General features: G+C 42.8%; 1 protein-coding gene across 1 annotated transcript in view; it reads left to right on the forward strand.

The window, feature by feature from the left end:
- VPS39 (VPS39 subunit of HOPS complex) overlaps nt 1-23,424 on the forward strand; it is a 42,582-nt gene extending 19,158 nt beyond the window's left edge. Inside the window, exons 9-25 of the mRNA XM_045448069.1 lie at nt 1,335-1,455; nt 1,560-1,680; nt 8,385-8,514; nt 11,627-11,769; nt 14,694-14,837; nt 15,315-15,456; nt 15,597-15,683; nt 15,984-16,057; nt 16,406-16,504; nt 17,099-17,216; nt 17,698-17,826; nt 18,470-18,572; nt 18,802-18,847; nt 19,754-19,903; nt 20,069-20,203; nt 20,467-20,558; nt 21,341-23,424. Coding sequence (XP_045304025.1) covers nt 1,335-1,455; nt 1,560-1,680; nt 8,385-8,514; nt 11,627-11,769; nt 14,694-14,837; nt 15,315-15,456; nt 15,597-15,683; nt 15,984-16,057; nt 16,406-16,504; nt 17,099-17,216; nt 17,698-17,826; nt 18,470-18,572; nt 18,802-18,847; nt 19,754-19,903; nt 20,069-20,203; nt 20,467-20,558; nt 21,341-21,416 — 1,910 coding nt within the window. The 3' untranslated portion in view covers nt 21,417-23,424. The remainder of the gene's footprint in view (nt 1-1,334; nt 1,456-1,559; nt 1,681-8,384; nt 8,515-11,626; nt 11,770-14,693; nt 14,838-15,314; nt 15,457-15,596; nt 15,684-15,983; nt 16,058-16,405; nt 16,505-17,098; nt 17,217-17,697; nt 17,827-18,469; nt 18,573-18,801; nt 18,848-19,753; nt 19,904-20,068; nt 20,204-20,466; nt 20,559-21,340) is intronic.
- The last annotated feature ends 119 nt before the right edge of the window (nt 23,425-23,543 follow it).

The raw sequence follows: 23,543 nt of genomic DNA on the forward strand, positions 1-23,543 counted from the left end.
CTCTGCCAAGTTTTGAAGATACAAACAGATATAGACCATCTCTATCGTCAAAGAGTTGAGGAGACTGGGCAATGATAAGAGTGCTTCTATTATAGGTTACCTTTTTCATTAAATTAGACCAGATTAAAGGAGAGAAATTTTACAAATTTATACACATTAACACCAAAGGGAATTGTACTAGCTTTTAAAAAGGAGGCCAGCAAAAAAAGAAAAGTAAAAAATCCAACACAAAACCACATTTATTTTACTTTATTTTTTTTTTTGTAAGATGAAAAATACCAGCCTAATCACAGTGATGGTGTTCAAAGTGATAGAAGTATTACTTAGGCCAGGTCCCTTCTGGCTGTAAATATTTTACTGTATTTAGAGTGTAAATTGCAAACATAATATGAAAAACTTTTTATCAGAAAATAAATGAGGAAAATAAATTCATGGGAAGTTAGCCAGACTAAGAAACTACAAATACATTCTTTGAGGTTACATTTCTTTTTGATAATGATGCCATCTAGTGGTTCATTTCTTACTATTTTTTTTACATTTAAAAAATTTTCAGTTTTGTGATAAAAAATAACATAAAATCTATCACCTTAACCATTTTTAAGCATACAGTTCAGTCATTACATATATTCATATGGTCATGCAACAGATTTCAGAATATTTTCATCTTGCGAAACTAAAACTCCATATCTATTAAGTGACAACCCATTTCTCTCTCCCTCAGCCCTTGTCAACCACTCCTCTACTTTCGAGGTACCTCACATCAGTGGTAGAAAACTGCTACCCTGAGAATGCCATCCAGCTGCCTTCTCTGTAACCATTAAGCATTAGGTGGAGTGTGCATCTTTTCCCTGTGAAAATCTTAAGCAGAAATAACTTTGGCCAGAAATGTGGAATTCTTTCGTTAGCCTCATTTTAGGGAAAAAAGAAGTTACCTTCCTCCTGCCCTTCCTAAGAGAATGAAAGAAGAGGTCATGTAACCTTATTCTCCCTCTGATGCATTGCTAGGGGCAGCTGCCACTGACCTTTCTCTGGCTTAATTTTGTGAGTGGTGAGAAAGGGAGCAGGTGAAGCTTTCACCCAGTCCTTTGGAGGAGATGGTAGGGGTGGGATCAGGTCACTGTCAGCAAAGCTGGATGCATCCTTCTTGTGCAAGAGATTTCTCTTAGCATCACTTGGAAAAACATTTTTTCCCTTTGGATATCACAATGTAGGATCCTGACTTGGTATTTGACTAGTGGACTATTGGGAGATCCTGTTTAAGTGCAGCTTAGAAATGGGAAACTGAAGCAGTTCATAGAACAGATCTGCAATTCAAGGTGTTCTTTCTTGTTTAGAGCACCAGCCTCCCTACATCATTGCAGTTTTGCCTCGATATGTGGAGATCCGAACATTAGAACCGAGGCTTCTGGTCCAGAGTATTGAATTGCAAAGGCCCCGCTTCATTACCTCGGGAGGGTAAGGAATTTCTTTTTTTACTGTAGCTGCCATATTGCAAAGCTTTAACCTATGTCATCATAAAGCCTGTGCCCTTTTGCTGATACTCTTATTCCTGCCCCCAGATCAAATATTATCTATGTGGCCAGCAATCATTTTGTTTGGAGACTCATTCCTGTCCCCATGGCAACCCAAATCCAACAGCTTCTCCAGGACAAGCAGTTTGAACTGGCTCTACAGCTTGCAGTAAGTATTGTTTCTGAGATATGGATCTGAGTCTGCCTTTCTCATTGTTCAAAGCAGGTTTTTTTGGTTTAGATGTTTATATTTGGTTTAGACTGGTAGAATAAGCACAGAGCTGAAAGTTAGGAGACTTGGATTTGGGATCTGATGCTGCCATAAACTCTAAATAATTTCACATTTTCAGTTTGCTTATCTGTAAAATGTAGAAGAATGCCAAATATCTCCTAGAATTAATAAGACAATAAAATAATTTAATAGATACGTTACAGCCTTGAAAAATTAAAGACAATGCAGGTATTAAAGTAGCAATTATAAATGTAAGACCGCAGTCTGGTTAAATGCAACAACTGGAGGGCCACTCAAAATCCCTTTCAACAGTAGTTCCCCTGTGTTTGGATAGGCAGGCCTTCTTCAGGTATTCTGAAACCACCTCATGTTGCTGCATTTGAGAAGGCTGCGCTCTTTATGGCTGCCACTGTCCTTGAATGTTTCCATGGGATATTGTCCATAGCCGAGGTTCATAGCCAAGTAGTAACCATGCTCTTATTTTGGTGTTTCTCTCATTGCCAACTTTTGGAGACTGATCTCTGAGATTTGTCTTATTCTTTTAAACATCCCCAGTGGTGATTATTGTCTGTAGAGAGTAGATTTGAGTTTAGGAAACAACCAAAGATTATTCCGATCCTACTCATTAAACTAATTTAGTAAAAGAGATTTTTATGAAGATAATATTTTTAAAAGCTTACTTTTTAGAGTATCTTGTCAGTTCTTTCTGAAAGGAAAACAGTGGTTGCATGTTTTGGAATTTATGTTTGTAGTCACATGTGGTAGGTACTTTTGAAAAGTAACATTCATCTTGGATATACATGTTCTGGATTTAAAACAAAAATCCAGTCTTAATAGTTAGACATGTTTAATATCCCATAAAGATTGTTTCTTTCTTAGGGCATTTAATTTAACATCTTAATAATTTTTTTTTTCCGCCACCTATGCATTGCCCTCCGTTATTTTATTTTCATTTTTAAAATAATACCCATGAATCCACCATCTTACCCAAGAAAAATAACTTATATAACCTATATGTTCCTCCCCATCCCATCCCTCTACCTTCCCTCAAGACATAGCCATTACCCTAAATTTGTATTTATCACGCCCGTTACAAATGTGTTTCTTGTTGAAAAATCTCAAATAAACAATCTAACTTTACACATAAAGGAGTTAGAAAAAGAACAAACAAAATCCCAAACCAGTAGTAGGAAGGAAATAATAAAGATTAGAGCAGAAATAAATGAAATAGAAACTAAAAAACAATAAAACAAATCAATGAAACTAGGAGCTGGTTCTTTGAAAAGATCATCCAAATTGATAAACCATTAGCCAAAGAGAGGACTCCAATAAATGAAATAAGGAAGAGGAGAATTAACAATTGACAACACAGAAATGCAAAGGATTATAAGAAAATTATGAAAAATTATATGCCAACAAATTGGACAAATAAAAGAAATGGATAAATTCCTAGAAACATATAACCTCCTAAGACTGAATCAAGAAGAAATAGAAAATTTGAACAGACTGATTGTCAGCAGTGAAATTGAATTAGTAATCAAAAAACTTCCCGGGGTGCCTGAGTGGCTCAGTTGGTTGCGTGTCCAACACTTGATCAGGTCATGATCCCAGGGTTGTGGGATTAGCCGTGCCCCAGGCTCCATGCTGAGTGTGGAGCCTGCTTAGGATTTCCTTTTTCTCTCCCTCTTTCTCTCACTCTGCCCCTCTCCCTTACTTGCTTGCACACTCTCTCTCTAAAATTAAAAAGCAAACAAACAAAAAACCTCCCAAAAAACAAAAGTCTAGGACCAGATGGCTTCACAGGTGAATTCTACCAAACATTTAGAGAAGAGTTAATACATATTCTTCTCAAACTATTTGAAAAACACAGAAAAGGAGGGAAACCTTCCAAATCCATTCTATGAGGCCATTACCCTGATACCACAACCAGATAAAGACACTACAAAAAAAGAGAGAGAGAGAGAGAGAGAGAGAACTACAGGCCAGTATCCCTGATGAACACAGATGTAAAAATTCTCAATAAAATACCAGCTAACTGAATCCAACAGTACTTTAAAAATCATTCACCACAATCAAGTGGGATTTCTTCCTGGGTTGCAAGGGTGGTTGAATATTTGCAAATTAATCAACGTGTTATGTCACATCAAGAGAAAGGATAACCATATGATCATTTGAGTAGACACAGAAAAAGCATTTGCCAAAGTACAGTATCCATTCATAAAAAACTCTCAACAGAATTGGTTTAGAGGGACTGTACCTTAATATCATATATGAAGAACCCACAGCTAATATCATCCTTAATGGGGAAAAAAACTGAGAGCCTTTTCCCTAAGGTCAGGAACAAGGTGAGGTTGTCCACTCTCACTGCTTTGTTCAACATAGTACTGGAAGTCCCAGCCATAGAAGTCAGACAACAAAAAGAAATAAAGGCATCCAGATCAGTATGGAAGAAGTAAAGGTATCACTGTTTACAGATGACATGATACTGTATATAGAAAACCCAAAAGATCCCACCAAGAAACTGCTTGAATTGATAAATGAATTCAGTAAAGTTTCAGGATGCAAAATCAATCTACAGAAATCTGTTACATTTCTACACACTAATAATGAAATAGAGGAAAGAGAAATTAAGAAAACAATCCCATTTACAATTGCACCAAAAATAATAAAATACCTAGGAATAAACTTAACCAAGGAGGTGAAAGGTCTGTACTCTGAAAACTGTAAAACACTGATGAAAGAAATTGACAGTGACACAAACAAATGGAAAGATATTCCATCTTCATTAACTGGAAGAACAAATGTTAAAATGTCCATTCTATCCAAAGTAATCTATAGACTTAATGCAATCTCTATAAAAATACCAATAGCATTTTCCACAGAACTAGAACAAACAATTCTAAAATTTGTATGGAACCACAAAAGACCCTAAATAGCCAAAGCAATTTTGAAAAAGAGGAAGAAATGAAACTGGAGGTATCACAATCCTAGATTTCAAGATATGCTACAAAGCTGTATTAACAAAAGCACTATAATACACAAAAAACAGACACATAGATAAATGGAACAGAATAGAGAGCCCAGAAATAAACCCATGATTATATGGTCAATTACTCTTCAACAAAAGAGGCAAGAATATACAATGGGTAAAAAACAATCTCTTCAAAAAATGGTGGTGGAAAAACTAGGCAACAGCATGCAGAAGATTGAAACTGGACCCCTTTCTTACACTATACACAAAAAATAAGGTCAAAATGGATTAAAGACCTAAATGTGAGACCTGAAATCATAAAAATCCTAGAAGAACACAGGCAGTAATTTCTCTGAAATCAATCATAGCAATATTTTTCTAGATATGTCTCCTTAGGCAAGGGAAACAAGCAAAAACAAACTATTGGGACTACGTCAAAATAAAAAGCTTCTGCACAGCAAAGGAAACAGTCAACAAAACTAAAAGACAACCTACTAAATGAAAGAAGATACTTGCAAATGACATACCTGATAAAGGATTAGTATCCAAAATATATAAAGAACTGATATAACTCAACACCCAAAAAATAATCCAATTTAAAAATGGGCAGAAAGCATGAACAGACATTCTCCAGAGAAGTCATACAGATGGCCAGCAGACATTTGAAAAGATGCTCAACATCACTTCTCATCAGGGAAATGCAAATTAAAACCACAATGAGATGATACATCATACAATGTCAGAATGGCTAAAATCAACAACGTAAGAAACAACAAGTGTTGGTGAGGATGTGGAGAAAAACTGGAGCCTTCATGCACTGTTGTGGGAATGCAAATTGGTATAGCTACTGTGGAAAACAGTATGAAGTTTCCTCAAAAAATTAAAAATAGAACTATTATATAATCCAGTAATTCAACTACTGGAATTTACTCAAAGAACACAAAAACACTGATTCTAAAAGATACATGGACCCCTGTGTTTATTGCATTATTTACAGTCGCCAAGATAGGGAAGCAATGTAAGTGTCCATTGATAGATGAGTGGATGAAGAAGATGTGGTATATATACACAATGGAATATTTTTCAGCCATAAATAGAATGAAATCTTGCCATTTGCAACAACATGGAGGGATCTAGAGAGTATAATGCTAAGTGAAATAAGTCAGAGAAAGACAAATACCATATGATTCCACTTATATGTGGAATTTAAGAAGCAAAAGACCAAAGAAAAAAAGAGACAAACCACAAAAACAGATTCTTAACTATAAAGAACAAACTGGTAGTTATCAGAGGGGTGGGTAGATGAGGGAAAATAAGTGAAAGGGATTAAGAGTACACGTATCTTGGGGTGCCTGGGTGGCTCAGTTGGTTAAGCATCAGACTCTTGATTTTGGCTCACATCATGATCTCACAGTTCATGAGATTGAGTCCTGTGTGAGCATGGAGACTGCTTGAGATTCTCTCTGTCCCTCCCATACATATGTGCGCATCTATGTACTCTCTAATAAATAAACATTTTAAGAAAAGAGTACACATATCGTGATGAGCACTGAGTATTGTATAGAATTGTCAACTCACTATATTGTACACCTGAAACTAATATAATACTATGTTAATTGTACTGGAAGTAAATTTTAAATGTTTTTTTATTATTTTTTTTATTTTTAGAGAGTGCAAGTGGGGAGAGTGGCCAAGGGAGAGAGAGAGAGAGAGAGAGAGAAGGAGAAAGAAAGAATCCCAAGCAGGCTCCACACTCATTGCAGAGCCCAATGTGAGGCTCAATCCCACAACCCTAAGATCATGACCTGAGCTGAAATCAAGAGTCGGATGTTCAGCCGACTGAGCCACCCAGGCATCCCTGTACTGGAATTAAATTTAAAAATTCCTTTTAAGTTTATTTATTTATTTAGAGAGATAGAGAGCAAGAGCAGGGAGAAGCAGAGAGAAAGAGAGAGAGATTGCAAAGCAGGCTCAGCACTATTAGCGCAGAACCGGATGTGGGGCTTGAACTCACGAACTGTGAGATCATGACCTGAGCCGAAACCAAGAGTCAGACGCTTAACTGACTGAGCCAGCCAGGCGCCCCTGTAATTAAATTTTAAGAAGTTGCTTCTTGTTTAATCATTTACATATATCTGTGTGCTAGAGTATGTATTTAGTTTTTGAACTTTAAAGGGTATGATGCAGCGCATAGCTTTTTTAGTATCTTATTTTTCTCCACAGGAAGGTCTTGTGTCTTTGCAGTCATCTTCCTGCTGCAGGTTGTGTGTTTAATCTTCAGTGGAGAAGGTAGAAGTGGGTTTCCATTTTTCCTTCTCTTTTCTAGACTTGTGCTTAGTAGGTATCCTGTGCTGTGATGAAAGAAGGTTGGTTAATACCATCTTCGCTCTTGAGGAACCTATTTTTTCTGTAAAGAAATTAAAGAACTACATGAAACTTTCAGAGGACAATTAACATACTAAAGTTTTTACCATTGACAAAACATGGAGCAAAATTTTAGCCAAGGGACAGTTCCCTGTGGGCTGGACACGGCATCCCCAGGTTGGACCCTTTCTGAATAGATCAGAATCAGGTGAGGAAACAGAGAATGCTAAGAGCCTGAGGAAGTTGAAGAAGTGAAAACAAGTGTGGAAACCGTTTGGAGCCCATCCTGACTGGAGCAGAGGGTGATGCTTGAATGTCTGGGAATGATCCAGATAAGGAGGCTGTGCCAGGTTTTGAAAGACTGTAAAGCACCCAAGAGGGCTTAGACCAGGTGTGGCCGCATGGTGATGGTGGTCTAGACAAGGCAATAGATGGCACAAGGAAAGGAAAAGAAGGGAAAAATGGAAAGACAGTTTGAAGGAAGAAATTAAACCTAAAGATGGGTTTAAAAGAATATAAGGGGAATGAAGCGTTAGAAGGGAGAAACAAAAATAATAAATAGCTGCATTAATTTAGCTCTTACTGTGAACAGTACCTGTCCCTACTGTGCCAGCTACGTTAAATTTGATCCTTGAGCGTGCTTGTGTTCCCTCTGTCACATTAGGGCCTTGCACACGTGCTGTCCTCTTTGCTGGGAAAACACACTCTTCTTCCCTTCCATCTGTCAGCTGCCCAGACTCCCCTGGCTAACTCCAGCTCAGCCTATGTCTTAGTCCACATTCCTCCTGGTGTCCTTCTCAGACCCACTGCTCAGACTAGACTAGATACCCCTCCCATGTGCTTCTGTCATTACTCACCCTGTTTTGTTTTGGTTTCGATTTTTTTGTGTTTTTAAACTAAACTCTAGACTTGACTCAGATTTCACCAGTTTTTCCATTAACGTAACGCCCTTTTTCTGTTCCAGTTTCAAGTCCAGAAATCACGTTGTATTTAGCTGTTGTATGTCTTCAGTGACCTCTGGTCTGTGACAGTTTCTTAATCTTTCCTTATTTTTCATGACCTTGACAATTTTCAGGAATACGGGTCACACATATTTTGTGGAAACCCAGTTATATTTTAATTACATGATTTCTTCTCAGTCTTTTGGTTAGAATATCAGGGCAGTCTATGAGGGCAGATGCCATGTGGCTGTCTTATACACTTTGGTATGTGGACCTCATAGGGTGTGTCTAATACCTAATTCAGTATATACTGAATAAATATTTGGTGAGTGAGTGAACTCTTACCTATTCTGCTGTCTTACTAGGAAATGAAAGATGATTCCGACAGTGAAAAGCAGCAACAGATCCATCACATTAAGAACTTGTATGCCTTCAACCTCTTCTGCCAGAAGCGTTTTGATGAGTCCATGCAGGTCTTTGCTAAGCTTGGCACAGGTAACAAGCGGGTATGGCCCTGGGATAAGGACTTCATGGAGGGAAGGGAAACTGGGAAGCACAGAAGAAGTGATACTAGACATCTGAGACCAGTGCTCATGTCAATTGATCCTCATGCCTCACAGGATCTGGTGGGTGACCACAGGTTATATATTTCCAGCCCCCATCTTGTGCATCTGGTCTCACCCATAAACACAGACTTCCAGTTGCCCACAGTGATTTACCCTTGCCATTAGAGAAAGAAAACAGAAAGTAATTCAAGTGAACAAGTGTGTATTCAGTCATCTAGTATTTATTGAATGCTGTTCTAGGCAAAGTCCCTGACCTGAGCTTAGTAGGATTAAACAGTAGGTTACTTTTGAGAGTCACACAAGGCAGTGCTGCAAAGCCCTTCCTGTTCTCAGAGACCTACAAACTCTCTAGACATTAGAACATGGTTGTGAGGGGCAGGTACGCTGGAGTCTGACTGTTGACCTCAGGCAAAGTTAGCGGACCTCTCTGTGTTCCAGTTTTCTCCTCTGCAAAGCAGGGTGAATAATAATACTTATCTCAAAGCATTGTGAAGATTATGTAAAGTGCTTAGAACAGTGCATGGTACAGGATAAATGCCAAATAAAGTTTGCTTGTTGTTAGTATTAAATTGTTTTGTTTCTGTATACTCTATTTTGGCTTAATTTAGGTCCGTTGCCCAAACGCCCAAACGTAACCGTGTGCCCAAAGGCAGATCAGATAAGCCTGGTCAGCACCAGCTCTGCCTTCAGTCCTGGGCTTCTCGGATAAATAAGACATGTTGTGTGTCCATAAAGAGGTTGCATGTAAAACTGCTCAGTAAAACATTGGAATAAGCGTGAAATAGGTCTTCAGGCTCGTGGAGAACTGAGTCAGGAGGTCTCAAGAGGAGGGGAGAGAGGAGGTGACCTGGGCCCTGGAAGATACAGGGGAAAGGAGAGTGTAAAGGAAGGCAGGTGGCAGGAGGACACAGTTGTGTCTGAGGATCTGTGAACCACAGCTCAGTGGGATGTTTGTGGCGCTGGATAGATCACACTAGAAGGAGAAGCTGGGGCCAAATTTCAGAGGACCTTGAATGCTGCAAGGGAGTTCAGACATCATATTGGAGGCTTTGGGTGATTGGCTTTGGGCACACGGTTTTAAGTACAATGACACCATCAGAGCCCTGTTTGTAGACACACACTGTGGTGCAGGAGGCTGATGGAGGCTCACATTGTGGGCCACCCTTCCTTCCAGCTCCCCAACAGCCGTCTTCTTTCCTCAGACTGTGTTTCTGTGTGGCCACCACGTACAACTGTCAACTGTCCCATTCGGCCATTCAGGTGCTGCTTCTCATGAGTGTCTTCCTCACATTATCATGATTCTCTGATTTTGAGGAACACGGTCTTCCTAGCTGGGCAGAAATTTTGTGGCCAGACACAGGTTCCTTGGGGATGATATGGGTCCTGGAGGGTTCAGGGCTGTGTAGCATTTCTCTTCTGGTCTGTTTGCATGGTGCTCGCCTCCTTACAGAAGAGACCTGGCCTTCTCATGTTCCTCCAACTTTAAAAAAAAAAATTTTTTTTTTAATGAAAATAAAGTAATGCTAGTACAAAACATTATTAAGTTGTTAAAGGAAACAAAGCTTACTCCAGATCTAGCCTTGACTCTCATTTTGTCTCCTTCTCATCCAAACTTTTTCCACATGTCCATGTCTTAATGTAATTATAATCATAAAGGTGTACGCTTTTATAGCTTTTGTCACGTAAAATCGTTAGAGCGTTTTTTCATGTTGCTGTGTGCCCTTCATAATTATAATTTGTGATGATTGCATAAGAATCTCTTAGTCGAATGAAAAATACGTTCTTATTTCTGCTGCTGAAGAAATTCCACATTGTTTCCAGAATTGTATCGTTGCAAATAGTGATGATAACATTACCTGTTCATTCAGATGTGTTTTCCCCCTCCCATTTGTAGACTATTTTGTTAGAGTGAACTCCTAGAAGTGGGATTAGTGGGTCCAGGTGCTTTTTTCCTTATTGAGGTAGCAGTATTTTTTGCCTTGACAGTGTAAAAAGGATTCAGTTTCATAATATTTCAAGCACTGGGTAGTATCATATAAATTTTTTTTCTACTAATTAAATGGATATAAAAATGTGTACATGTTTTTAGTGTGTACTGTTTTCTTTTATTAAATTTTTTTTACTGTTTTTTTATTTTTGAGAGAGAGAGACAGAACACGAGCAGGGAGGGGCAGAGAGAGAGAGAGAGACACAGAATCCGAAGCAGGCTTCAGGCTCTGTGCTGACAGCTCAGTGGGCCTTGAACCTACGAGCCATGAGATCATGACCTGAGCCAAAGTCAGAAACTTAACCAGCTGAACCCCCCAAGACTCCCTGTACTGTTTTGATTCTTAACGTAACAAAATGCTTTCCCACTTACTTATATTATTTTCTTGTCAGATATTCATGTCTTTTGCCTGTTCATCAAATGAATTTTTTTTTTTTTTTTTTTTTTTTTTTACCAATTTGTGTGGATTTGTTTTATATAATCAACTTAATAATCTCTTGCCATATATGCTGCAAATATATGCCCTAGCCTATCGTTTGGCCATTTGTTTTAGTAATACTCCTTTTTTGACAGATACGGTCATTGATCTTTTCAACTTTAATTGCCTTCTCAGTTTTTCCTGGAAAAGTTTTTCTCCATTTTCAGAGAGCTCATAAATTTTCAGTTCGAATTCTGCATATGTGTATGTGTCCATGAATGGAATGTAGAGTCAAGCCATTTTTGTGATGGTTTGGTGAAATATAAATAGTGCTCAAATTATGTAAGTGTATATAGCTCATTGAGTCGTTATAAACTTGGAGTCATTCCTTTTTTAAAAAAGCCCGTCTTGGGGGAGCCTGGGTGGCTCCAGTTGGTGGAGCATGTGACTCCTGATCTCAGAGTTGTGAGTTCAAGCTCCATGTTGGGTGTAGAGATTACTTAAAAGATTAAAAAAAAAAAATCCTCAAAAAAAATCAGTCTGGAACTTATTTTGCCATAATAATAGTCTCATTTTATTGGCTCCTTAAATTGCTACATGATTCTTCCTGGGCAATCACGTTTACCTTCCGTTTAGATCCTACCCATGTGATGGGCCTGTACCCGGACCTGCTGCCCACAGACTACAGGAAACAGCTACAGTACCCTAACCCACTGCCTGTGCTCTCGGGGGCTGAATTGGAGAAGGCACACTTAGCTCTGATTGACTACCTGACACAGGTAGGTATAGTACAGAGGTGTGTGGAAGAGTTTGCCTGGGACTTCTAGAACCTGCTTTTCTATGACATGGAAGTGAGGGCCTTCTCTAAACCACAGGCATATTCTGTAAATGAATCCTGTAGCAATCACGGTGGGCTCACACATTTCATTCTCCTTCATCTCCCTGTTCATTAATACCATTGAGCTATTTGTTGCCAAATCTTAATACCAGGAAATTTACTTGATTTCTGGTAAATTTACGCTAAGGTGTTAAAGGAACTAAAAAGAATAAATTTTAGTTGATAGAAAATAATTTTTTTGAAACACTTTTTTGGAGCATACATACTTGTGGAAAAATATGTGCTTTCCCCAGGAAAATATAAAGCAAAAGTGCAAATCACTGATAACTCTCCCACCCAGAGAAAAGTAATCATTGTATTGTTGTCCTTCTAGATCTTTAGAGCCACACTAATCTTCTTTATTGCGCTTCACAGATGCTTTTTTTTTTTTTAAACAAATTAAAGGTTTGTGCCAACCCAGCATTGAACAAGTCTGTTGGCACCATTTTTCCAAAAGCATTTACTCCGTGTCTCTGTGTCACATTTTGGTAATTCTCACAATATTTCAAACTTTTTCATTATTATTTATAATTATGATCTGTGATCATTGGTCTTTTTAATTTTTTTTTTTTTAATGTTTATTTTTGAGAGACAGAGACAGAGCATGAGCGGGAGGGGAGCAGAGAGAGAGGGAGACACAGAATCCGAAGCAGGCTCCAGGTTCTAGGCTGTCAGCACAGAGCCCGATGCAGGGCTTGAACTCATGAACCGCGAGATCAAGACCTGAGTCAAAGTCAGATGTTTAACCCACTAAGCAACCCAGGCACCCCAAGGAACCATTCCCTTTTTTCTTTTAAAGTCTTTATTTATTTTTGAGAGAGAGAAAGAGAGAGACGGAGTGTGAGCAGGGGAGGGGTAGAGAGAGAAGGAGACACAGAATCCAAAGCAGGCTCCAGGCTCTGAGCTGTCAGCACGGAGCCCAACGCGGGGCTCGAACCCACAAACCATGGGATCATGACCTGAGCCAAAGTCGGTTGCTTAACCTACTGAGCTACCCAGGTGCCCCCCAAGAAATCATTCTTGAAAGGAAGAGTCAGTTGATGTGGCAGATTTCATTACTGTCTTATTTTAAGAAATTGCCACAGCCACCCCCACCCTGAGTCATCAACGTGAGGCAGGACCCTCCACCAGCAAAAAGATTACAACTCACTGAAAGCTCAGATGATAGTTGGCATTTTTTAGCAATAAAGTATGTTTAAATTAAGATATGTACATTATTTTGTTAGACATAATACTACCATACCGTTGTATGCAGTGTGAAATAAATTCATTTGACTTGCTTTATTGAGATGTTCACTTTATTGAAGCGGTCTGTCTGGAACCAAATCCACAGTGTCTCTGAGGTATGTTCCTATATGTGTTTGTGAATTCAGTTTTTAAAAAATTTACTTATTGGATTATCATTGCCAGTGGATATCAAACTAAAGTTGTTTTATAGCTTACTTTTTAAAATTTAGCTTACTTTTTAAAAATCTGGCTGTATACTGAGAAAGTTCTTTCCCATCAATAAGTATTCTTCTATAACATGATTTTTTTTAGAGGGAGTATTTAGATTTAAGTTTATTTTTCAGTTTACTGTTATGGATTGGTAAGTGAAATTTTCAGGTAAACACTGAAACTAATGTTTCCATTAAAGACTTTTCACCCTGAACTTCTCTCACAAAGGGTTACTATTAATTTCCTGGGCACTCACCCAGAGTCAGAGAACTTAGCAAATGTTTTCCCCTTATATATTCTGAAGACCTCTGTAAGGCGTCCCCTGGCCAGGCCCTGAGAATTACTGCTAGGCAATTGTAAGCCACCTGCTTCTGGGTGAGTAAATGTCCTTTGGGTCTATTTAAGGCATGCATGGCCTTGGCATTTCCTTGACCTTGGGCTCCAGGGCTATCCAGCTGTGGCTGGTAGCATGCAAAGAACATACAGACATGCCTCTGTCTGCACCCTGCAGAGCTCATGCGGCTGTGCCAAGTGAGAAACATTCCTAGGGCGGACCGTCTCCTAAGCCCGTGGCGTTGAGGAAGGCTCTCTGTTGCCATTGTGTTGCATTAAGACTCCAAGTACACACTTTTCCCTGGACTTCTCTACTGAGATTTGGAATGTGTGAAGTTAACTGACACTGTTACTATGCCAGAGAGACGATGGAGCGGATAAGACTGTGGGCACTGCCAGACACAAGATAATACAAACCAGATGATTCTGTTAATATGAAGTTCTAGAATAGGAAAAACTAATGTCTCATGATAGAAATCAGATCAGTGGTGTAAGGGGTGGGATCCTTTCAGAAGAACGCAAGGGAACTTTCCGGGTTGATGGAAATGTTCTGTTCCTTGATTGGAGTCGTGGTTACATGCACGTGTGTGTCCGTCAGAATGGATCTCATACTTTTAAAGGACACATTTTATTGTATGTTACTTCTACCTCAATAAAGTTGATTCAAACAAGAAGAAGAAGAAGAACATGGGCTTTAGGATTAGACCCTAATTTGAAACTCGCCTCTGCTGCTTGTGAGAGATGTAGCATCCATGCCTTGGGTTCTTCACTTGTAAGTGGGGAAAATAATACTTGCATTTGTTTTAGATTTAAAATAGGATAACATAAAGTTCTTGGCGTAGTGCCTGGTGTGCAGTAACTACCCAATCAATAATTGTTACTGTATCTGTGGCAACTTGGCATTCATCTGTTTTGATCCCTGATGAAAATTATGTCCTAATGTGAGATCAAGGTGGGTATGTGAACTGTTTTGGAGGTCTTTGGAATTACCTGGTAGCTCAGGTGATAAGGACAATTTAGTCCTGGCCTTGACCCTACAGTTTTGGGCCTTCGCAGAAACGAAGCCAACTGGTAAAGAAGCTGAATGACTCTGATCACCAGTCTAGCACCTCCCCGCTTATGGAAGGCACTCCCACCATTAAATCCAAGAAGAAGCTGTTGCAAATCATCGACACCACCTTGCTCAAGTGCTACCTGCATGTGAGTCCTCCAGGCATTCGGGTACCAACAATTCCCAGTCTGCTGAAACTGGGAAAATGCTACTTTGGGGTACTTGCCACTAGTAAGAGTGAAATCTTTGATGATGGGAACCACCTGGTCTTTTCATGACACCTGTGAGCTTCTTGGAATTTAGAGGATAAGGCAAGATATTGCCCCGGAATTTGCATTGGGCTGGTCTCTGGTAAGATTGGGGTTAGTGCTACAGGGTGGATGGGGGCAGTGTTTCCTGAATGCATCACCTTCTTTCCCCCACTCCCCTCCAGAATATTAACATCTGTTGTGTGAACGAGCATGGTGCCGTAAAAGCCACTACCTGTAGTCCTGAAAAAGGGTGGTTTGCCTTCTCTTGCTTGTGTTAACACCCTGGCCTTTCAGCCTGAGGCAGGCCTGGGCTAGGTGGGGCGGGGGCTCCTCCATGAAGCAGGACTTTCTGCTGAAGTCCTGCTTCATCTGCAGACGAACGTGGCCCTGGTGGCCCCTCTGCTGCGCCTGGAGAACAATCACTGCCACATCGAAGAGAGCGAGCATGTGCTGAAGAAGGCGCACAAGTACAGCGAACTGATAATCCTGTATGAGAAGAAGGGGCTCCACGAGAAAGGTGGCTGGACGAGGGTTCCTCTCATCTGGGAGGGTCTCTTACATGTAGATCGGGGAAGCCTACTGATGTGTGATAACTCTCCCATGGGGACGCACCTTCTGGAAGAGGCTTATGACCTTGTTTTTGGGCTTCATGGCCAGCTCTGCAGGTGCTGGTGGACCAGTCCAAGAAAGCAAACTCCCCTCTGAAAGGCCATGAGAGGACCGTGCAGTATCTGCAACATTTGGGTAAGTCCAGCTTTCAAAGGGAAGTGGGAAAGGATTGTGTTCCAATGGACCCAGTCTCCCTCCATTTCTGATTCTGGCTGGTCAGTGCCCTCTCTCTCTTGTGTTCGCCCAGCTTTGTTTTTACTTTGGGGTAAAAGCCCTCCTGTGGTGGAACTGTGACAGCCCAGTAGGGCCAAGCAGCCCTAGGTGACTGGTGCTTGGACAGAACTATCCCTGGAAAGTAAATTCTGGGGCAACCTGTGCACCTGCCTTCCCGGTCCTATGGGCAGGTGGGCTTCACCTGCTGACTTTCCCCTCCAGGCACAGAAAACCTGCATTTGATTTTTTCCTACTCAGTGTGGGTGCTGCGAGACTTCCCAGAGGATGGCCTGAAGGTAGGTCACGGGGGTGTCTTGGGTTTATCTAGTACCATGCTTGGTCCTGATTCTAGTTAGGGCAGTGGCAGATGAAGGGGGAGGGAGGATTCATGCAATTTCTCTGGTGTTCAGAGGAGTAGACTGGGAAATACGAGACAGCAGTGTAATGTAGCACAGAGAGCCTTGCACAGACACTGGGGGACCTGCCATCTAGGCTGTCGCACTGGCTACAGGTGCCATCTTGCACACCCTTCCGCCTTCAGAAGTCCACTTGACCCCTCCACCTGTGTGTGTGTGTGTGTGTGTGTGTTTGGTGGCAATGCAGACAGATCGTTCCACCACTGGAACTCAGGTTTGTTCCCACAGATATTTACCGAAGATCTCCCAGAGGTTGAGTCCCTGCCACGAGACCGAGTGCTTGGCTTCTTGGTGGAGAATTTTAAGAGTCTGGCTATTCCTTATCTGGTAAGATCTTTTTTGGGCTGAACTAAAAACCTTTAAACATGGGATCCAGGACCACATGGGTTAGTTCTTGGGCAATTTGGATTGGGGCTTGTGTCACTTGGGATTGGTAAGAATGTAAGGAAGATGATTGCAGCATCCTCTGAAGAAAGAGATCTTGGTAGATGAAGCTGGAAATGTAATTTTTTGATGAGTTCCTTCTAAATCTAGGTAAAGTACAGAGGAATAAAAGAATGACGCTCAAGAAAAACTTCTCTAAGCCACGTTTGTACAGCCACTCAGCAGTGACCACAGGACAACCACATTGGTTTTAAGTACTAGAATGCAGCTGTTTAACCTTAACTCCGTGGGCTGATGTGAGAGTTTAGAGGATCATGGGACAAAATTAATAAAGGAGCTTAGATTGCAAATCAAGAAAATAATCTCTGATGTTTGTAGATTGTATTCTAAAACTTCCTGGTGGTTTTAAAAGAGCTATTGCTTAATTAGGGATCAATCTGGATGGGACCTGTTGGGCCTTACAAATGTGAGGGAGACTGGGTGACGGAACTGGGTCACAGTGCAGAGGGTACCAGATTGACCTGTGTTTTGCCTCAGGAACATGTCATCCACGTTTGGGAGGAGACAGGCTCTCAGTTCCACAACTGCCTAATTCAGCTGTACTGTGAGAAGGTGCAAGGTCTGATGAAGGAGTATCTCCTGTCCTTCCCTGCAGGTACCAGTTCTCATAGGCAGCCAGTTGGTCCTGTGCTTTAGAAGTGACCTGGGGACCCAAGGGTGACATGTGGCATAGGGAAGCAGACCCCACTCTTCCCTGCAGGCCCAGATGGTGGGAAGTTCCTCAGGATCCAGGGAAGCTAAGTGATCCAGCAGGGGAGACTCAGGCCCTTGTCTGGATCTGGGCATCTCTGAGCATCACCCTTGTGGGTGGGGGAAGGAACAGGTTTGTCTGCAAGATGACAGCTGTGCCGATAAGAAACAGGTTTGCCTACAAGGGTGTTTGTGCAGCTTGTTTTTCTTTGTACCTCAAGCTGATGTTTTGGGGTCACATAGAGACCATAAACTGAGAAAAGTCCAACTGGAACCCACTGCAGAGGCCCTTTCTGATTATTGTGGTGATATCATTCATTTTTCTTGATGACCCTACATTGCTGCCCCATAGCATCCTTTCATATTGAGTTTGGTTTTCTTTAAAGGCAAAACTCCAGTTCCTGCTGGAGAGGAAGAAGGTGAGCTGGGAGAATACCGACGGAAGCTCCTTATATTCTTGGAAATTTCTGGCTACTATGATCCAGGCCGGCTCATCTGTGACTTCCCTTTTGATGGTGAGTGTCTGCCTTATGGCCAGAAGCCATTCAGCAGAAGGCAATGCAAAAACTCCTCTTCCCTTTTTCCCCAGTGCCCTAGTCTTCCCAAAATTTGGGCCTGGAAAAAACCACGTGTTTCAGGCCAGTGCTGCTGTTCTGTCCCATCTGAAGACTCACTTTTGTACCATGACTGAGAGGAGTCTCTTCTGGGTGTGAACCACTTGGTAATTGATGGCCAGGTTGAAACCTGTTTATTGCATCAGTACATGTTCTTGGTCAAGATCATTATTTAGCAATGTTTGTGATCTGGCATAATTTGTCTGAAAAAGACATGTTTGTCTGATGTATAAGCTCCGGAAGAGCAGAGACCAAGTGTTAACTTTCTTTAGCTGGAGTGCTTGGCACATTGTCGGTGCTTACTTATCATGCACTTGGTCTCTTCCGGTGAGGGTTCTTAACCCATTTTAAAAGTGATCACAAAACAGATGGGGTAAAGTACCTCTTAAAATATCTACCTCCACCCTTTTTTAAATTTTAGCTGTTCTCCTTGACAAAATCCCAAGTAATAAAAATGTTGTCACCCATTTGTCTAACAGCTTAGCCCCTGGCCTGTGCTTACATGGTGTGGCGATGGCTACTTAACGCTGCTTCTTCCTCCCAGGCCTCTTAGAAGAGCGCGCACTGCTGCTGGGGCGCATGGGGAAGCATGAGCAAGCCCTCTTCATCTACGTCCACATCCTGAAGGACACAAAGATGGCTGAGGAGTACGTTGACCTTGCCACGTACCACCCAAGGAGTCTAACAGCTGGCCCCACAGAGAGAGGAGAGGCGGGAGAAGTTAAGAAGGCCACCCCCCTCCACCCCCCCTCACCCCCGCCTCCCGTACTGGCCCCCGATTGTGGCGCCATCAGGAGGCTGCTCAGGAGGCAGCATTGATGACCTCTGTCTAGACATGGCTGCTCCGGCCTTGTCTCACCACTTTCTTCCTTGCAGGTACTGCCACAAGCATTATGACCAAAATAAAGATGGCAACAAAGATGTAAGTAGTGACCCTGGCCCCAGGGAGCATGTGTGCTTTTCACTGTCCCTCAGAGTACACCTCACCCTCTCTCGTTTGGCCATAGGTGACACTGGTGTGAATTGCTAAGATCACTGATTGGTTTTGCATGTGTTTATTGAGGAAGAGGCAGGGTGACCGTACACCCTGGTTTGCTTGGGATATTTTCTGGCTTCTTGTCATCCACGTGATTATAAGTAGCGTCCCTGCCCCTTTACTTTCAAAAGAGTCCTAGCTTGTATGGTAAATTATGTCATCAGCCTGTCGAGAAGGAACATCTAATGGTTGTGATAAGGGGCACTTACGTGCACCGTCTAGAATGCACTTGGATTTGTCAGTGTCTGGAAACACTTTTGATCGTCCTGCCTAGGGATATGGGGGTAACTGGAATCTAGGCGGTAGAGGCCAGAGTTGCTGCTAAACAGGGTGCTAAAATTCAACAAAGAATTATGCGGCTGCAAATCTTGAGTGCTAAGGTTGAGAAATCCTGCATTACTGGTACCAGTAGGAAATAATGACATCTCATCTCGGATTCATCTTCTCTGCCAAAATGTGATAGGGCCTCAGCCTCAAAGCCAGAATTCTTGGAGGGATCTTTTTTGAGTCATTTTGCAGTGTTGGCATTTTGTCAGTAGTGTAATGCTTAACAAATGTAAGGCATTTGAGTTTTGTCTCTCAGGAAAAATAGCCCTTAATTTTTAACATCTGCAATTGACTGACTTTACCAAAATCTTTTTAAAATATGAAAAATGATGAGTTTTAAGTGCCCCCTGTCAGCTATTACCACAGACTAACCCCTCTTACTTTTACATGTGGTCATGCTGGGGGGGGTTCTGGGAGGCTTTCTGCCAGCCTGACGTATGTGGTTTGTACTTGTCTGAGACACAGGTGTATCTGTCCCTGCTCCGGATGTACCTGTCACCCCCCAGTGTTCACTGCCTGGGACCAATCAAGCTGGAACTGCTGGAGCCACAAGCCAACCTCCAGGCTGCCCTGCAGGTCCTCGAGCTGCACCACAGCAAGCTGGACACCACTAAGGTCAGGAGTTCTTCTCGGGAAGATGGAGGGCACTTGGGGGAGCATTGAATGAGAGGAGAGGACAGAGAAGTGGACTGGGATTCGAGAGCTCTGTGGCTTCAGACATTTCCTCAGGCTTACTCCTGTTCTGTTTCACCGTGTTCCCATCTCTGTTCCTGTCCCTAGGCCATCAACCTTCTCCCAGCAAACACTCAGATTAATGATATACGCATCTTTCTGGAAAAGGTCTTGGAAGAAAATGCACAAAAGAAACGGTTCAATCAAGTGCTCAAGAACCTTCTCCATGCGGAATTTCTGAGGGTATGAATTTTCCCAACTCTAAGGTGCAGCTATACTTTTTAGTATGAGAGATAGTTACCACATAGCCCTGTAGACAAAAGCAGAGCTTTGTGTTGCTTTAACACTGTAGCTCAAACCGATACAATAACCGACTTGACATTTAGTTGCAAGTGTTGTAGTTAGAGGCCTCTGTGGGAGCTGGGAGGTGAGACCCAGCCAGCCTCTGCTTGGTGTTCTGTGTGCTGGAAGGTGGGGCTTCTCTCCCAGTCGCTCTGCTCTCCCAGGTCCAGGAAGAGAGGATTTTACACCAGCAGGTGAAGTGCATCATCACCGAGGAGAAGGTGTGCATGGTGTGTAAGAAGAAGATCGGGAACAGGTGAGCCTTCTTCACAGCTATGCAGTTTCAGCCTTGATAGTGGTCAGGCTCGGGACGCATTTCTGCCCTTTAACTGAGGGGGAAAGCATGGCTGCTGACTCTTGGCCATGGTTAGTTCTAGAGGCTCCAGAGAGCAGTCCATGTTGTGTTTTGCGGGTGGGCTTGAGGATTTAAAGACTTGAAATGGCATGGGGCTCTTGATTTTCTGCCTATAAAGCCCTTCCCTTCTGGCAACTATGCGTTGTGATGTAGCCAGTGGGTGTGTGTGAGTTGTATGTGGGCAGAAAGTTCTTATCTTTTAAGGATGTGCCTCTGCAGGAAGAAAAAGACTTGAGTAAAATCCTGAGCCAGCAACGTTGTGTTTCAAAGCATGTATTCTAATCCATCCCCTTTCCTGCAAAGCATGGTGTTTTGTCCTTTTTCTTATGTGGAAGAATCCAAAAAGACCTTACTTCTGTCTTTTGTTAGAATTGGCCTGAAACTTGTTCTAATGAGCATTGTCACATCTGCATGAGCTGGTGCTGACTCAGGCCGGTGTCCTGCTCCATCTGCCCCATTTTGCACATTGATGACTTAATAAGAAATATTCCCATGCCTTCAAACTGCATGGAGCTCATCCTCTGTTTGGTTATGTGACAGAGATGGTGGCTATGTAAATCCAGAAGACCCTCAGGGTGGGCCATTCCTCATGGTTAGGGTGGGCCGCTTCTGGGGTCGCATATGGGTAAGGTGCTTTCTCTTAGAGGTGGTCCTCACTCCTGAGTGGCTTTCCCTCCCTACAGTGCATTTGCGAGATACCCCAATGGCGTGGTCGTGCACTACTTCTGTTCCAAAGAGGTAAACCCAGCTGACACCTGAGCCCAGCATGCCAGGAATTCTTCAGATGGACAGTTCAGCTATCCCAGAGAGGGGAAGGAGCACTGGCCTTAGAAATGAGGGGCTGCTTCCACCACCAGGTGTCTCCCCATTTGGACACTACTGGCTACCTTGAGCCCTGGCACATCTCTGAATTTATCAGACTTGTGGTCTGGTGTTACCAGCTTTTTGATAGAAAAAAGAGATTAGCTATACCTTATATACCATTATGTTGCAGGCAGTTGCAGAGAATTTACTACCTGCTTGGATGGGAGGAGGTGATGAAGGGCAGTGTCCTGCCTTTGTACACCAATCACCTGATCAAGGAAAGTGTCTCAAGAGTCCATAACCCTGAGATTGTTTATTCAGAGTTTTCTGTGAAGGCACATGCAGGACTTTGCATGGAGCCCCCTGCGCAGTTGGCCTGGGGTCTGGAAGGAGAGCAGTCCTAGGTTTCTTCTTACTGCGCAGGCCGGACACTGGCTCTCTAGGTGATGACAGTCATTTCTCCATAGTCACCACTCCCTCTGTCTCCCTGGGAGGCTCCCCACTCATCCCTTTATGTTTTTAGTCTCCGTTTCTTTCTCGCTATTTATTTTCTTCCTTTATCTCCCTTCACTGCTCTACCCCAGCTTTGTCTCCCATTTTCCCGACACCGGGAATAACTAATATTTTAAACAAGGTAAAATGAGAAGCAAGAGGAGGTCTCAGTTTCCAGGATACACCGATAATTGATTGTCAGGTATATTGTAAATAGATCCTCCTTGGACTGAGAGCTCTATGCTTAGAGGCTTAGGAGAGGGTCATCCTCCGTCCATCAGGGCCAGGTGCGACGGTGGCCCTAAGGATGGCCTGTCGTATCTCTTAGACATCTGAGGGGCCTCCTGCTCCTGGTTCACCCACCAGCCACCCAGGGCAGGTTGGCTTAGTCTGTGGGCTGAGAGCTTTGTGCCTTGGGCACCTTTCCCTTTGCAGCCAGTGCGTCCCGCTTACCTCTCACAGCTTGGCCTGGCCGTTGTTCTCTCCAGCTGGCTTGTTGCGGGTGGGTGGGTCTCTGCCACACACAGGACTGCTCACGTCGGGAACTGACAGGGATGTGGTGTCAGGCACGCTTGCGAGGTGCCCGGGGACCGCCAAGAGCGCTGCAGGAGGTGGCAGCAGCACATGGGTTTGTGAAGTCACTCCCTACCACATCCATGGAGGGGACAGGGAGACTCCCCACCCCCGCGGGTATCCGAGACAGACGGGAGGAGTGTCTAGCATTGCAGGCAGACACACGGGGAGAGCAGCCCTGTGTCCTGTCCTCCGTGGGGTTTAAAACGCACAGTCTTGTTGCTGCTGTGTTTTTAATGGTGATGAGGGTGGGTGATGGTGCCCAGCCCCGACAGTGTTTTAGTAGCCTGTCCTTGACATGCCACGGTTCTTTTTAACCCGCAGCACCGTGCCATTTTGGGCCTTTGTTGTAGGCTGACATACTGGTGTAGTAGACTAGGCTCCTCCCGGGCACACTGTCCATGGAGGGTCCGCAGGGACAGAGTGCGTGCCCTCGGCATCGTGCACGCAGATGGGGACTGCTCAGGTTTGGGAGACAGAGCAACGCTTCAGGAGAGCCAGGCCCAGCTGGCCGTGCCAGCCCATGAGAAGCAGTGCTGCCCTTGGACCTGTTTGCACCAGTTCGGAGGAGCTTCCCCTGGAAGCAGCAGTGAAGTCATGAGGCCGGCCCTCCTCTGTGCAGCAGAAGCTCTCCCCGCCATGCAGACCCAGTCTTCCTGGCTTGCTCTGTTTGTATCTTCCATTCCCACGACCTGTGTGGCACATGTGTTTGAAGCAATAGAATAAAGAATGCGTGTTTTCTTCCTTTGGAATATATAAACGATCCAGCTTTCCCAAACTCCATTTTTCCTTTCCTGGACCCTCTTTGCCCTCTATGGAGATGTGGAGAAGGCTAGACATGAAACTCTGTAATGACTCTTGAGGATCTCATAATAAACATCATAAAGTAAGAAACCAACCTGTTTGGGTCTCTTTTCCACGCGTCCTATGATGGAGATAACAATGAGAAGATACTGATTTAGGTAAGAATTGAGAAGAATAAGCCAATTTGTGACAAAGAGAGAAAAGACAGTAGAA

Source organism: Leopardus geoffroyi, chromosome B3 (genome assembly GCF_018350155.1).
Source record: "Leopardus geoffroyi isolate Oge1 chromosome B3, O.geoffroyi_Oge1_pat1.0, whole genome shotgun sequence".
Classification (NCBI taxonomy): domain Eukaryota; kingdom Metazoa; phylum Chordata; class Mammalia; order Carnivora; family Felidae; genus Leopardus; species Leopardus geoffroyi.